Source organism: Apaloderma vittatum, unplaced genomic scaffold, assembly GCF_000703405.1.
Source record: "Apaloderma vittatum isolate BGI_N311 unplaced genomic scaffold, ASM70340v1 scaffold4543, whole genome shotgun sequence".
Lineage (NCBI taxonomy): Eukaryota > Metazoa > Chordata > Aves > Trogoniformes > Trogonidae > Apaloderma > Apaloderma vittatum.
Window position 1 is genome coordinate 27,918 of NW_009706262.1, and position 16,833 is coordinate 44,750.

At 40.9% G+C, this 16,833-nt stretch overlaps 1 protein-coding gene across 1 annotated transcript in view; it reads left to right on the forward strand.

Moving 5' to 3' along the window:
- NID1 (nidogen 1) overlaps nt 1-13,056 on the forward strand; it is a gene marked incomplete at its 5' end in the record, with an annotated part of 34,056 nt that extends 21,000 nt beyond the window's left edge. The window contains 8 exons of the mRNA XM_009865706.1: nt 412-636; nt 1,289-1,461; nt 3,411-3,537; nt 6,149-6,320; nt 7,119-7,276; nt 8,681-8,804; nt 9,945-10,057; nt 12,665-13,056. Coding sequence (XP_009864008.1) covers nt 412-636; nt 1,289-1,461; nt 3,411-3,537; nt 6,149-6,320; nt 7,119-7,276; nt 8,681-8,804; nt 9,945-10,057; nt 12,665-12,786 — 1,214 coding nt within the window. The remainder of the gene's footprint in view (nt 1-411; nt 637-1,288; nt 1,462-3,410; nt 3,538-6,148; nt 6,321-7,118; nt 7,277-8,680; nt 8,805-9,944; nt 10,058-12,664) is intronic.
- Between the last annotated feature and the right edge of the window lie 3,777 nt (nt 13,057-16,833).

Sequence of the window (16,833 nt, forward strand, 5' to 3'; positions counted from 1 at the left end):
AGAACGCCGGGTGGGCCCCCGCGGCACCCCCCCGGCTGCCCCAGACACTGCAACCCCCCACGGCCACTCTAAGTGTGAATCCTGCCCCATGCAGGAGAGTCCTTCAATGTAGGAAGAGTCCTTTTGAAGAGTCCTTCAATGTAGGGAGCTGCAGGAGACTGTTTGTTCTGTTTTAAACTAGACAGTGAAAGACAACATGAGTTTAAGGCAAATGGGTCCATTTACATAGGGCAGGCTGTTCCCTGAAAGTAGCTGAAGGCTTGTGCCTTCAAGGTTTGTAAGAGTACTGTGTTCCTGCAGCAGTAAGAATACTTCCATTGAGTGGTCAGCATGCATTAAAATTGCTAATTGAACATAATTAGTAGTTAAAGCAGAAATTTTCACCAGTCTTTTTTTTTTTTTTTCCCACAGAAGGGGAAAAGACCAAATGCCAGCGTGAACGAGAAGGAGCTCTTGGAAGTGGAGGCACTTTCTTCCCAGGGGTGATAAGAGTTGGTCAGTTCGTTCCCCAGTGTGATGAGCATGGGAATTACCTACCCACTCAGTGCCATGGTAGCACTGGATATTGCTGGTGTGTAGACAGGGATGGAAATGAGATTGATGGCACCAGAAGTGGCCAAGGAGTTCGACCACCATGTAAGTGGCTGAAGCACTTGTTTCTTATGCTTGTCTCTCCACTCAAGTGCACGGTCTCCAAAATGTGGGGCTTAGTCATGCTCCTGAGCTACAGCATTGACTTGGAGCAATGCAAATCTTTGTCGTCCCAGTGATGATACACTCCATGCTGCAGCCCTTGTTAACTCAGCATACACTTTTCCTTCAGCCAGGACATCTGGACGACTGTGGTCAGCCTCTGAATAAGAAGATGGCTTTCTAACTTCTTTCCTGTCTTCAAGCTGTGAGGGACCCCTACAGATTTTGCCCTCTGGGAACTGTAGCAAATCTGAATGTGTGGTAATCGTCTTGCCTCAGGAAATGAAGGATATTCCTTCTTCCATCTTCCTCACTTCAGCTGCAAAATGACATGGGTTTTTCTAAAGATTGGAGGGAAAGAACAAATACAGAGCTGAACATGAAAAGACGTATTATGTCAATTGTTCCTTCTCTGTCAGCCAAGGGGAAAAATTCAGAAGCTTTCTGCATCTGATTGTAGTTATTAGTGTCTGCTTATAGGGCTCTTTCCTTCTAACAAGTCTGACTGTAATTGTATCTCTAGAAATAACAAGGAGCCTTGTTACGCTGTACAAGCTAATTTTTTCCCCCATCTGTTTCCTTCTCTATTAACAAGGTCTGAGCACAGCTGCTCCTCCTGTTGTTATTGGGCCCTCTGTTCGACCAGATACAGTACCTCTGCCACCAGGAACGCACTTACTCTTTGCCCAGAGTGGTAAAATTGAACATGTTCCGCTAGACGGAAATAATATGAAGAAAAATGGTGCCAGAGCACTCTTGCATATTCCAGTAAGTAACCTACTGTACTACGTCCATGTGTTTTGGAAGACTTATGGCAAAGATGGAAGTGAGAGTGCTTGTCTATCTAATTTGATAATTTAAGTTCCAAACTCGATTTTTACTTCTCATTAAAATTTCAGTATCCTCTTTCATTTTTCCACTGAAAATTGCTGACTTGACTAGTCAAAAAGCCTAGAACTGAGCCAAAGAAAGAATTATTTCCTTTAAAAACTAGCTTATGAGACGAAAATTTAATATTTGTGATCTCACATGCCTCCAACAGCTTGTCATACAAACCCTCCTTTACTCACACTTCCATTGGCTTTCTGAGTCTGGTATAAAAGTAACAGTATGTGGAGCGGCGCATATTTGTCCTCTTGCTCTCTCGAAGTTTTTTCCCAAGTCTTAATCTCTTGTTGTTTTTCAGTCTCTGCACTTCTTGGCCACATCTATATATAGATTATCTTTTCCCTTTGTTTTTGCTTCCTTCTCCATGTGCAAGCCCAGTGGGTGGTAAATATTTTTCCCACAGTTCTTGCTACTGTCCTGAGAATCTTTTGTTCCTTGAAAATGAATCTGTATGCTGAGAACCTATCTTTTCCATCACCTTTGATACATGCCAACTCTTCTCACTTCCAGTTTCATCACATTTGTTTTGCCTGAAGCCTGGGATTTTTGTTTCCATTCCAGTGGTAGTGTATTTATAATAGATAGCAATGCTAGGTAGCATGCTGGCCTCTTTTTTTACGTTACTGCGAATATTTAGTAGAACAAGTAATGGCCAAGTTACACAGATGTAGTTCAGTAAATAGTGCAATAAATGGTACTGTGATGTAAAAGCAAAATAAAGCTTTTGTCTCTTGTCTAAAGTGCTGCTGCAACAATCTAAATATAAAGCAAAATACTCTGTGTAAAATGGGATAGTTAGGCTGATAGATGCGATTCTGAATCCTGCTCAGCTGGTTCATTATGTACTTGGTCCAGTTTAAGTCAGTTAATTAGAAGTACCTTCAGGAAACAGCTTCCAAGAGGTAAGATGCAACTCTTCCTTAAAACTTTTAATTAAAATGAAACTTTCAGATTTGGCTAACAGTATTGTCTCAGTGTTGTGTATTTGTGAAGTGACAGCATTTAGCAGCTTAGAGGTGTTCGGATTGTTTTGTAACCTGCAATATTAATGTACGCTGATGAATAAATGCATCTGTTTTAATGCATGGGTTTGGACCATCTTTGTAAGAACTTGGAAGTTACCAAAAAAAAGCAGAGATGACGGACCTGGGAATCCATTTGAAATTACTGTTTTACCTTGCAAGTCTCTTTCATTTGCTTGGAGGAAAGAGTTTCAGCTCTAAACTCAAACTCTAGTCCTTTGGTCTAGAAAATTGCATATATATGTTCCTTGTCCCTGAGCATATTCTTTCCAGCAGAATAATTTGTTGGAGTACTTGGTTAAGCTATTTTTTATTTTAAAAACTTGCTTTGCTAGAAGTTTTTGAGTCAAGTGATGCTGTGTAGGTAGCACTGCTGAAATACATGAAATACAACCATAATCCATGGACTGATGACTACAGAACACAAGTCAGATTTGATAGAAGTCATTATTCCTCCTTGAAGGGAAAGAACAAGAGGAAAAAGCACATGAGGAATAACACAGTAAAACAGTAACATAAACTTTAGTTAAATACATATGCAGGTGTCAGACCAATTGTTCAGTACTAGTACCTACAATGCTTCTTTGAAATAAGGTAAATGGTGTCTGCTATTTAAAAGGGACTTATAATTTAAAGCATTTTCCAAGCTATTCTACAGTGACTGTCTCCTATTCACCTTCTCTTCCTGTCCTCCCCATCTCCCACCTTTCTTCAAGAATTTTGGTTTTTCAGGCTTGAAATTTAACTAGTGCTGCTGTCAAAGAACTGTTTAGCGGAAGCTGATGTAACTTGCTTGTTGACCAACAGGACAAAGTTGTTATTGGAGTTGCTTACGATTGCACGGACAAGATGGTTTATTGGACGGACATCAGTGGCCCTTCGATCAGCAGGGCTAGCTTGCATGGAGGGGAGCCAACAACTATCATCAAAACAGGTAACAGCACAAAATTCTTCCTCTTGCTCCTTCCTAGAGAATGACATTAGCGACTTGAATTTAGTAATATATACTTCCCAAGTGTTGCCTGAGATGTAATGTTACAAGTTGGTGTTATTTGGATAAACAATAACCAAAAGATCTGGGTAACATAAAATAAGAAAAGATCTGTTCCCTGTGCAGTAGCCCTTTACAGCTTTTCCACTGCTAAGATAGGCAAGAAGTTGGTTCTCTTTAAATGAACTAAGTTTAAGGCCAGAAGTGGAAGTAGCATGTCAGTGAGACTCTGAGCAGTGTTGCACTTTGTGTATATTAACAGGCTCTTCAATAAGGAGTCAGAACCAAATAAGGCTGAAAATTCAGGATTTGAATGGATATCTTCTATGCTGGCCAAAACTGAAACTTTAAAATTTCAGGAAATAGGAAAATGCCTCCCTCAGAAGACTCATGAGAATTCTTTGTTTTGATTTGATCTTTTTCTTCCTCCTGTGAGCTGCAGCTGCTTTCTTCAGTTCGCGTGTATTTTTATGGAATGTGCTACTTATTTGTTTGTTAAACCTCTTGTGATCTAAGTTGCATTGCTTTGCAGAAACATGTTTTTGTTGTGGAGCCCCATCCACTTCTCATCTCTTCCTGCAGCTGTATAGCCTGTGGAGGCTTTCTGAGCTCTGCAGCTGTAGAGGCAGGTTGGGAAGGAGAGCTTTCCTCTTCATTGTAAGTGCTTAAGTCCTATCAGCCATTCGTGTCTGTGCAAGCCTGTCCCCAGGGACAAAGCTTGTGACTGTATCAGGCCTGATGACAACACAGCGGGAACACATCTGTGACTCTGAAAAGACTGATAGTAACATATATTCCCATATATTCCCTGACAAATCCGTGGGGGATAGTTTTTTCTGGCTCATGGTCAACCAGATAGGCAAGACATTTACTTTAGACATTCTTTAATCCTCCTGGCATATAGCTGAAGCAAGAAACTAGTCAGGAAACAGGGGCTCCTGGAAATCAGTGACAGCAGATCTTTTGCCTGCTACTTTCTGTTTACTAAAAAAGGCTGACATCTTCTCCACCAGTATTTAGTCAGTGATCTTCTGATCCCAGAAACCAGGGATTACCACTACCATGACCTCAATGAGGCTGATCTCTGCAGCCTCTGCCATTAGAAAGAAAAGAAGTAGGAATATTTGATCTTGTAGATGACAGGTTTAGTTCCACAGAGGCAACTGGAGAAATGCAATTAGTAACGTGAAGTCCATGTAGCTAAGTTAAAGTATGCCAAAGTGGGAGTAAAGAGACAACTGATTCACACTTGCTTTCTTGGTCCCCCACCCCATGTATGAGCTGTGCATCCAATGCAGTGAGATAAATCTTATTTGTTCTCTTCTGCCTCTTCAGCAATGAACATGCATCTAAAATGTTGTGTCCAAGTGTAGTAAGTGCAATCCACCTGTGTGAGAGAGCAGAGTCTGTTTAAACTGTTGTGCAACTATTTTTCATAGCAAAGTCACAGTAGCAAATTTTAGATGGCTCTGCCCCATGTTCTAGACCAAATGCATTTTCTCCAGAAAGGTTAATTTTGTCACATACTGTTTATTTAATGGCTGTCAGTAAAGTAGGCTGTAAGTAAACTGGAGAATAAGAGAAAGGCTAATAGGTCACATTCTGTCATTCTTTCAAATCTACGTGTCATGTCAATATCTATTTAAAAGGTGGGGGTGGGTTTTGAACAGCTGACTGATATGAAGGGTCACTTCACCTGCTTTTAGAAGTGACCATGTACAACTCTTTCATTTTCTTTTGGAAGCAAAATTGGTCTAAAAGTGTATGTGTCATTGGCTTCATTACACCCTACACAGCCTGCCTCCTCTTTTTCAATGGATATATGAACCCTGAAGAGTATAGAGCAGTTTTTCATAGTGGCTGAATTGAACCTTGGAGTGCTATATATTTATTCTGCATCCTTTATCTGAATTAGAAAATACTAATACTAAAGCAGTAAAGTCATTATCTGCTATTTCCTGTTGCTTTTGGAACAACTAACTGTCCAAGAAAAACTGTGCACATACAGTACTAAAACATGTTCCAAAAAAGATTGTTCTGCAAAAACAAAGACCCGGTTCTAAACTCTGTCAGTTAGCTAATATAAATATCTCTAGTGCTTCAGAACTTGATTATCTTTAAGTATCGCACTGGCTAAACTTAGCATAAATCCAGTTTTCAGAGGGATGCCACCTATGCCAGTACCAAAGAAGGAGAAATATTAAGGATTATAAAATCCTTTATAGATCTTGGCCTGCTAAAGAGGGTAGAATAAGATTCTGATAATGTCTACTGTTTATTTCTCTGTCAGCACTTTTTCTGTGTCCACCCCCCCAGGAAGGCTTATATATGCGTGATGAGTTGGTTTTTCATAGAATTTGTCATTCTGTGTGTTTATGAAAGTTCTGTTACTTAAACTTCATAAGACAAAATGTATATTCCTCTTCCACCGACATGAAGAAGCTTTTGTTGGACCAGAAAAGTTATTTCAGTGGAGAGTTATGGTTGTGAGGGTGACATTGTGTATTGGGAATAAATATAATGCCTGGGCATGTTTTTCTCTGTTCTCCTGCAGACTTGGGAAGCCCTGAAGGGATAGCTGTAGATCATCTAGGTCGCAACATCTTCTGGACTGACTCTCAGCTGGATAGAATAGAAGTGGCAAGGCTGGATGGGCGTCAGCGTCGCATTCTTTTTGACAGTGGCTTGGTGAACCCCAGAGCAATTGTTGTGGATCCTATGAGAGGGTATGGATAAGCTGTCAAGAGACATGTGCAAAGCTTAATTTTATGTATTTTTTTGTTTAACATGAGTCGCAAGTGTAATCAGATTGAGGAGACATGTCGTTTTCATGCAGAACCCCACTGACGGAGTAGGGCTCTGGGTTCAGGTCAGGTCAAGCAGCATGGACTTCTGTCTCCTACTAGATTGGATGTGAGTGTGTGTGAGGAGTAAACAACAAAGGTGTTTGTGTTGATGGCCCGTGTAAATTCTCAGCCACAAAAAGTGCATCCAAGAAGAAAAAACGCTACACACAAATAGCTATTAATAACAGAGCATCTCTGGGGTTCTTTCCTGACCATAAACTACTGTGATTCCATTGTGTGTTGGATGAAAAGACAAATGTTTTGAGTTAATCCCACAAATCTATTCTAAATGCTCTTGCATGCTTATGCCAAATGCTCCTGTTTATCTTGAGCAGACATGAGGTGCGGTGAGAACTGTGGACATACATTTTGAATGCTCCTTGGAACTGTTGAAATAGAGGTCTTTTCACATGGTGTCTTGCATATAACCTGAACAATGTAGAGAAAGCATTTCTTCTCATGTGTGTGATTCCTCTTTTTTTTTTTTTTAATGCAAGTATAGCATTTGTTGCATCTTTACCATACTTTTGTTACTGCCATATCAAAGTGCAACATGGTCCTTCTTAAATGATTTAGGGGGTGTGTGTTTTACTTCTATGCCCTTAGCATTTTCCTTAATTACAACAGTCTTTTGAGATCAGTCACTGTCTTAATTCTTACCTTTTACCTCCTCTTAAGAAATTTGTACTGGACTGACTGGAACAGAGAAGCTCCTAAAATTGAAACCTCATACATGGATGGCACAAACAGAAGAATTCTTGTTAAAGACGATCTTGGTTTACCGAACGGACTGACGTTTGATCCTTACTCCTCAATGCTATGCTGGGTAGATGCAGGTAAAGAAGTGCTAAAATCTTCCCAATAGTAGTATAATAAGTATGTCCAATCCCAAAATTATGCGCAGACTATTAGTGTTTATAGCTATTTGGGCTGCGTCTTTGACTGCATGCCTTCCTTTTTGGCTCTAATAATCTCTCAATTTGTTGTTACTACCACTGTAGCATTCACATGAGATTGTGTGCATATGGAAAGATTTCAATGCAGAGCACAAAACTTTCCAGGAATGCAATAGGTTTGTGTCTGTGCCTTATATGTGGCTGCCTCTTTAGGTAGTGCTTAGGGCTTTCTAGAAGTTGTGAGTTTCAGACCAGGAAAAAATACCGATTCATGTAATCTGGCCCTACAGAAGGTCATCCCGGCACTGTTGTTCTAAGACTTGTAACATTAAGCAAAGTGTGATTTATATTTGACTGAAGAAAGTCTTGAAAAAGCAATTCATACTAGATTCAAAGATCAAGAGAAGAAGGTTCTGCCACCAGCCCATGGTTAGTTTTGTGCCAGTGTCTTGCCAGGTAAAAAAGGCGTGATTTTAATTCTCTTTTGAATGTTTTGGGTTTGGGTCTTTTTTGTCATCTTGCTGTCTTTCTCATCTTTCTCCCAGTAGACTCTGCCAGAGATCTCCCCTTATGGAGGTGCTTTTACGCTTCAAGTCACCTTTCAAGTTTTTGGTTAACTAAAACGATCAAGCTCTCTTTATCACTGTAAGACACTTTCTCTGACCTTCAAATATGTCTCCCTGGACTGTCTTTATTTTCTTTTTCTCTATTCCTCTCTTGTTCTTGCATTTGTCTCTTTTACTTTTTCCCCTAATTTTGAAACCCACTATGCAAGAGAAACCTACAGGTGTTTACATTCACTAGCAGTATCCCCAACATGTGTAGCAGCTTTACAGTGAGACATTTTTGCACCCTGTTTGCATCTACAAGTTTGATGGTTTTTCTGCAGTCTTGCATTGGCGGCCCAACCCAGCAAGCATGCTAGGAACACGCTCACCAGACTAACTTTGCAAAAATGCCTTCCAGAGGAGGCAGAACTGGTTAATGTTTGAAGTATCCCTCCAGAATGGAGGACACCTTCTGTGTCAGCTTCCACACCAGCCTGAGGATGTTGGTATCTGTAGCAGCAATGTCAGCTGGTGAGCAGTGGCTGTGGCTGCACTAGACACCCGTGTTCCTGTAAGTTAGGTGGTGTGCTGAGTAGCTTCAGCACCAAAGTTCTTCTTCATCCAGTCCCTGGCACATGCAGGGATGTGGCAGGGACAGGGCTTTGGCTGAGCAGCACAATGAAAGACTTGCAAAAAGTTTTAGTCTGTTCATGCTTGCATGCTTACGCTTACCATTCATCCCCCATGAGAGCTCTCTTGCTCTGTTGCAAAGGCTTAATTGTTTCACTGCATCCAGGTACCAAGAGGCTGGAATGCATGAACCCTAATCAGCTTGGTCGACGAAAGATTGTTGAAGGAATTCAGTATCCTTTTAGTGTTACAAGCTATGGGAAGAATTTATACTACACAGACTGGAGAAGGTATGCTATCTGCTAAAGAAATTATGGAAAGCTTTAATCTATTCTTCTCCCTGGTAGGAACTGAAGTATATGTTGCATTTCTCATGTCTGACCTCTCGCACACTCCTGGGTTTTTTTGCTTGCCTGGCAATAGCTGCTGCAGGGTGGAGTGAATCTGTAGAGTTGACCTATGATGTTGCCAGTTAACTCAAGTTTTCATTTTCAGCTTAGTGATTTGTCCTCTGAAAAAATGCTTTTGACACTGAATATTTTTGGGAAAGGAGTGGGAGCTAACATGTTTCACTTATGACTGTACTTGCTGTATTGTAGAAGGCAGAAATTAGTCTCCTGTGGCTTTCTGTGCCCTGTGTTATCTGAATGTTCAAGCAGAAATGAGAAAAAAACATTTTTACTGTCTTAATAACACTTTCTTTGTTGCAAATATTCAGTTGACATATGATCAAGACTTTAGAGTTTATTATATTTTCCAGTAAAAAAATCCAGTCCATACATTTTTGAATATTTGTTTTTCCTTGACATCAGTGGTTGTGTGGCCTTTGTCTGCAAACTTTTACACAAATGACTCCATCAATTGCAGCAGGAAGAGCTCTTAATGTGTTAAGGATTTCCAAGCTAGACTGTACCAACTGGGAAATGCCATTCTAGAATGGGCTTGTGTAAATGGGAAACTGTGTTACAGGTCTGTCAGTTGACTACCCTTTTATTTTTAGGAGGAAAAGACTTGATTATGACTAGCTGACATATTCTTTGTGATCTACCTGAAACACAACATTGTCCATAATTGTTACACACAGTAGCTGCAATATCAGCTGTACCATAGAAAATGTCAGAGGGTCAAAATAAGGAGAATGTGTCAAAACCACTAACAGATGTGTTCCTGTATTGGAAGTACCTTCAAAATTAGTAAGGTGGCTCCCTGCTAAATTTCTTAGCTGCGCAGAATGAAGGTTGTATCATATTTGAGTTGTCCAGGAAGGATGAGGTCTTGGAGGATTTTGCTTCTGGCATCACTTCCTAACTGTAAAAAGAAACAACTTCAGATTGCTTCCCTTTTAGGGGTTAGTTTCTTGTTTTTGTTTTGATTTCCTCTGTACTTCCACCTTCATCTCACTTTGGTATATTCTCTTCTGCATATGACAGGGATGCTGTTGTAGCAGTGGATCGTACAATTTCAACAGAACAGGATAACTTCCAGCCTCACAAGCGCTCCCGTCTCTATGGAATCACTACAGCCTTCGCCCAGTGCCCAGGAGGTAATCCACGTGATCCTGAAGTTTTTACAGCTGTGCAAAACCGCAGTGTATAAATGAACTTAGTAGCAGTTCCCATTGACAGGCTGCCAACTGATCTAGGTAGTCAGTAAAGAACTGATTAGTGCTTAGATTTACATGTACTAAGAAATTAAAAGCCACTACTTTTTTTTTTTTCATAAAAGCAGTTGTTGTGGTTGCCATATGAAACCAGAATATGGAGGGGAGAAGGAGCCTGTTCTATGCTTTATGGAAGGAAAAGTCTGTGATCAACATGAGGATCTGAAATAGCAAAAGCTTCTATGTTGTCATTGTATAAATTGAAATTCATGGATAGGGCCTTATTTACTTATTTTTAAGTTTAAACTGCAGAAATATCATGGTGTTCCAGATGTCCTTAATGAGATTCAGTGTTTTTGAAAAAGGAATGTTCAGAAAACAGCAGGTAGTAGAGTGGCTGGGCTGGTCTTTCTGCTCCAATGAATGTTAAATTTTTCAGATACATTATTGAAAAGCCCCTTGTGAAGCACAGAAGAGAGGAAGTTGATACTTGAAATAACTTATTTGGAAAGCAATATCACCATTCAGTACTTTGTTCTTAGTAAATTGCAGCTAGGAGAAGAGTTCACTTTATTATTACAATGTGGCTGAAATTGTAGGAGTAATGATGTTTTTCCTTTAGGCCTAAAAAAAACCCCTAAGATAATTTATCTTCAAATTGTTCTATATATATGTAGTAAAATTTAATTTAATTGAAAGTTTGGTTCAGAGCTTAAAAATGCAGATATATATTATAACTAAGAAATCAGTTACGATGTTGTTTTACTAGTTGATCCACAATTCCATTCTGGTAGGCAGTGTAAAGCAAAACAACATGTGTGCTCCGAGTAAATGCATATAGCTATAATATTTAGAACTTTGGTATCATTTCTTTCTCATCATGTGTCTATTTCACGTGTTTTTCTCTGATATGTGCATTTCCCCTCAGATCCATTGCTTCCGACACTGTCTTCTCTTTTATTTTACCCTTCAATATTTACACACTCTTCCCTACCTACCTGGTTTTCTTGTTTTCATGGGTCATTCATCTATGTGTTTGTAGTGGGTGGTATCCAAGGATGATGTACTGTAATATTTTCTGCTTTCTGTGTTTCCTCACTCACTGTCTCTCCATTCTGATGTCTGTGACCGCTTGGCCAATCCATTGAATCATAGAATTGTTGGGCTGGAAGGGACCTTTAAAGGTCATTGAGGCCAACTCCCCTGCAGTGAGAAGGAACGTCTTCAACTAGAGCAGATCAGTCAGAGCCTCATCAAACCTGACCTTGAATACCTCCAGGGGTAGGGACTCCACCACTTCTGTGGTCAAGCTGTGCCAGTGTTTCACCACCCTCATAGTAAAGACTTCTTCCTAATGGCTAATCTAAATCTACCTTGCTCCAATTAAAAACCGTTGTCCCTCATCTTATTGCTACGTGTCCTTTCAAGCCGTCCCTCCCCAGCTTTCCTGCAGGCCCCTTTCAAGTACTGGAAGGCCACTCTAAGTTCTCCCTGGATCCTTCTCTTCTCCAGGCTGAACACACCCAACTCTCAGCCTGTCCTTGTAGGAGAGGTGCTTCAGCCCTTTGATCATGTTTGTGGACCTCCTCATGGACCTGTTGAAGTAGGTCCAGTCCTTTTTGTGTTGAGGGCTCCAGAACTGGACACAGTACTGCAGGTGAGGTCTCACCAGAGTAGAGGGCAGAATCACCTCTCTTGATCTGCTGGCCACACTTCTTTTGATGCAGCCAAGATGAAACCGGCCACCTGGCCTGCAAGCACGCATTGGTGGCTCATGTCCAGCTTTTTGTCCACCAATGCCCCCAAGTCCTTCTCCTCAGGCCTGCTCTCTAACATACCATGCCCCAGCCTGTACTGATAACAAGGATTGCCCTGACCCAGGTACAGGACCTTGCACCTGGGCTTATTGAACCTTGTGAGGTTCATGTGGGCTCACTTCTCCAGCTTGTCCCCAGGTTCCTCTGGATCACATTCCATCCCCCTGGCACGTCAACTGCACCACTCAGCTTGGTGCCAAGGGTGCACTCGGTCCCCCTGTGCGTATCACTGATGAAGATACTGAACAGCACTGGTCTCAGTACAGACCCCTGAGGGGTCTGTTACCCATCTCCATCTGGAAATCGAGCCCTTGACCACAACCCTCTGGGTGCGACCATCCAGCCAGCTTCTTATCCACCGAACAGTCCACCTATCAAGTCCTTATGTCTGCTACTTAGAGAGAAGGGTGTTGTGGGGAACCATGTCAAAGGCCTTGCAGAAGTCTGGACAGATTTATGAATTTATGAAGGGTGTTTCAGGAGCAGCCCATTTTTTCATGTCGCCTCTTGTGCTCTGTCCTGATATCTGGATCTTTCTTTGAGGTGAATATCAGACACAAGGGATATGATGACTTTCATCTCCCCAAAGCAGTTTTGTTTGACTTTCAATTTCATTATGGCTTGTTTTTCTAGTGCAGTCATGAATCTATACCTTTTTTTATTTCTCTTTTTTTTTTTTTTGTGGTTTTGCTTTTGTTTTTCTGTAACATTTTACCTTTTTGTTCTTTTCCAGGACATAACTACTGTACAGTGAATAATGGTGGTTGCACTCATCTCTGCTTGGCTACCCCAGGAGGCCGTTCTTGCCGGTGCCCTGACAATACAGTTGGAGTGGATTGTATAGAAAGAAACTGAGCATTAAAATAAGCTTTAGAGTGCAGACACCTTTTGGAAATGAGCTGTAAACAATTCACTCCTATCGACAGAATCAGGCCCTAAAGATAAGTGTGCCATGTTGCTGACAGCAAGCCACAATGCACACATGCAGACATACACAGAGGCAGAGACTGTTTTGTAGCAATTAGGCAAGACAGAGCTGCCCAGGTTGGGTCCAACTGCATCTTGTTCCTTGTAATATTACCTCCTTGCTTTTAAAGGTAAATGTGGAGGCCTTAGTTGCACCTGTGCTGGTACCGAGCACAGTAAAAAGGATGGCATGGCTCAAATCCTGAGACTGAGTTTGACGTCAGAGCATGCAGCAGTTGTTTGCAGAGTGGCATGCTTAGCCCATCATATATACAGCTGGACCACATCTCTAGCTGAGAAACAACCAAGGGGTCCCAAGGATGAATAGATGTGGGCAGGAACACCTGATAATAAAAAAGATTTAGTGCCTAACTGCATTCATTCCCACTACCACTCCTTCCACTTCCAAAACTTGAATCTCAACTTGTGAGATTTTGGAAATACTTTATCCATGTGTTGTGAGGGAGTAGTTCTCACCCTGGGTTATGTGATTCTTTCCCATGGCAAATGATTCTTTATAGATAATCAGCACTGCTTAGTGGATGTATTTGGAATTTTTGTTGGGTTTAAAGAAGTTATTTTTCTTCTATCTGAGATGGATCCCTGAGCAGTTTCCTACAATCCACTAAACAGACATTAGATATAGGTCTCAATTCCTGATAGTTCATCAAAGAATGGGTGGTGATTGGCTTGGTGGTTTTTGATATTAAAGGGACACACAGTCACATTTGTTTCCTCAGAGCTTTTGAAATAATATTTTTATATTCATTTCTGTAAGCCTGAAACAGATCTTTCAATCCTATCCTAGTCATGTTTCTTCTTTAGCAAACCATACCATGCGTTTTCATAGACCATGAGAAACTGTTACAGTTAAAAATCTGATTTCCAGAAAGGTCACGTGTGTCTTGGTGCTTAAAAGAAAACAGTGATGCTCCATTTGTGTAACAATGCTCAGTAACAGCAAAAAGGTGTGCCAGTATTGATGGTCTCATCAGCAGTAAGTTTGAAAGGGGAATGGAAAATCAAAATGATTATTCTTGTGTCGTATTAACAGTACAAATCTGGGAGTGAAGTTTGGCTTCCACGCTGTGTATTGGAAAGGAAACCTGCCTGCAAGCCAACCTGCAGCAGTAGGAAAAAAGAGGGCTTGTGAGCCTGCTGCCAGAATGCAGAGTGGTAATCTAACATCCCCATTTCCTCACTCCCTCCTCGGACACTACAGTAAGTTTTAAACAGAGCCAGTTCTGAGTCTTAACTGTGTGACATCTTCCTCTTTAACTGTATATTTATCATAAAATAACAAACCATATAAACATTTTAAAGATTTTTTTTGTATAACTTTTAATTCATTTTATTCATACACTTAATCAGGTATGTCTTACTGTAAATATAAAAAATCTGTTGAAATGAAGGTGCTTGATAACTCTTTCTCCAGAATTGTTCATGTATCTGGTGAAATATTAAAGTTTACACTCTGTACAGGTATCTACAGTACAGTCAATAAAAATTTTTGGGTTTTATTTTCTATAAAAAAAGTCATGCCTGCAGAAGGAAGTGATGTGTGGTGTCACAAATCTCTCTTCCTGTTGAGTTTTGGGTTTTAGCTAACTCTCATATCTAGTGATGATGCTTCTAAGGTGCTACACTATAGGGGAAAGACTACTGTTGGGACTTTTGTGTTTTGAAACTAATAGGATACTTTTATTCACAAGAAGTATATGACAGCACTTAAAGAGCATGCAGCTTCCTCTTTTTTGACACAGGCTTTTTACTGATTGTTAACTCTTGTTTAACTTTGTCAGGTAAGTGTGATTCAGTTCTATCATTGTTCAGACTTCTGTGTTAGTGGAAGTATAGGGCAAGGACTAGATTAAACAGGGGGCAGAATTTATCCCTCTGCTCAAAGATACCCTGGTGCGGAGTTTCGAGGTGGCAGGGTGCTTTCCTGCCTGCTGCCACAGCACACAGGCTCTGTTGTGTGGCTGCAGGACAAGTTGCAAGCTAAGTGAAGTGCAGCCTGTCAGAGGTGGTGATGCTGAAATTTAAACTCCTCAACTTTTACAGCTACAGCATGTCAGGGCCTCAAGGGGAGTGGCAAAAGCCTCTGTTCTGCTGTGTAGGTGGGCAGCTGCAGAACAGCATGCCTGTCAAGTGAGCCTGCAGAAAGGTGGACAGTGAGCACAGAAAGCTCCCAGGATCTAAAGGGTGGTGTGTGGAGTTACAGTAGGAGATTGTTGTTGACCCGTGCTAGGGTCTGCACAGGGAATTGGAGGGAATTGGGCCTTTAGTTCATTCTTTACTGTATGCTTTGTTGTTTGTTTTTTTTCTGAACCTTTAAAATTGGTGATTGCCTGCTTTGTATTTGGACCAACACAATATTCCATTTTGTGTGCTGTGACTATTACTAATTTGCTACAACCTCAGTCAGCTAATTCTGTGCTAAGCAATGAGCAATGACCAAAATCTCAAGGAAAATACACTTCAACAGATTTTCCAATGTTAATTAGGAGTACTGAGTCCAGTTCTGGAGCCCCTGCTACAAGAAAGATATGAACATGCTGGAGCGTGTCCAGAGAAGAGCCCCAAGGATGATCAGAGGGCTGGAGCAGCTCTCCTGTGAAGACAGACTGAGAGAGTTGGGACTGTTCAGTCTGCAGAAAAGAAGGCTCCGAGGAGACCTTATTGTGACCTTCCAGTATCTCAAGGGGGCTACAAGAAAGCTAGTGAGGGACTTCTTAGGATGTTGGGTAGTGGTAGGACTAGAGGGAATGGACTAAAACTAGAGATGGGTCGATTCAGATTGAATGTTAGGAGGAAATTCTTCACCATGATGGTGGTGAGACACTGGCACAGGTTGCTGAGAGAGGTGGTGGAAGCCCCATCCCTGGAAGTTTTTCAGGCCAGACTGGATGGGGCTCTGAGCAGCCTGATCTAGTGGGGGATGTCCCTGCCTATGGCCGGGGGGGGGGGGATAGATGATCTTTAAGGTCTCTTCCAACCCTGACAATTCTGACCCAAGTCTAATCCAAGTACCCGATCTTTTTTTCTGACTGTTGCTTATTAGTGGCTAACTGTTATAGCCTTGCTCAGGAGGAAGGAAATTTCAGATATATTTTTACATTGTATTTTGGGTTTAAAAAGTAATGGAAAATGGGATGTGTTTTATTATTAACTTTTTTTTATTATTATAATAGATTGGGACTGGTAATCATGTCAGTCTCTGGTACTGTGATAGTTGAAGAAAAGATTGTAGTGTAACTACAGTTCACTTATTTTAACTAGAAAATATAGTAGATTCCCAGGTTTTTCATAAAAGGCAATTTACTTCAATGGTTAAACAAAAGACAAAATCCTAGCTATGTCTATTTATAGTTAAGTTAAATGTTTTCTTAAATGCTTCTATTCAGATATTCCAACACACAGAAAAATATTTAATGGTAAGACCATTAGTGATGTTTGTCAGTAGTGTAATAAGTAAGTTGCAAAAAGTTGAAATCTACTGGAAGTAGCACTAGTTTCCTGGTGACTTAATGGGGTGGTTCAGCCACCTTCCCATCTGAGGGGTGTTTGAAAACTCCAGCTTTACTCAAGTTTTAACCTGTAAAGAACTCTCTCCTCATGGTGAAAATCTAGTGTGGCTGTTCCAAGTTGGCAAACTGCTTACTCTGCAGTTCTTCAATTGCACAGTTTTGTCACAACGTATTAGATACTTAACTTGCAGGCATATAATTGAGAATGGCAGATGATTAGTAGAGGATAATGGCCCCTCAATGGCAGTGTCACAATGCATCAGTTTAACCTATGGTTAAATGCAAACTGGTTTTCATGTAGTATTTCATAGTGTATTGCTTGGAGAACTTCCTGGGGGAAAGGAAAAAGCTGGATATGAAATGCTATAGAAACTAAAGTTGCAAGAAGCTCCCTGCTTAGCCCATC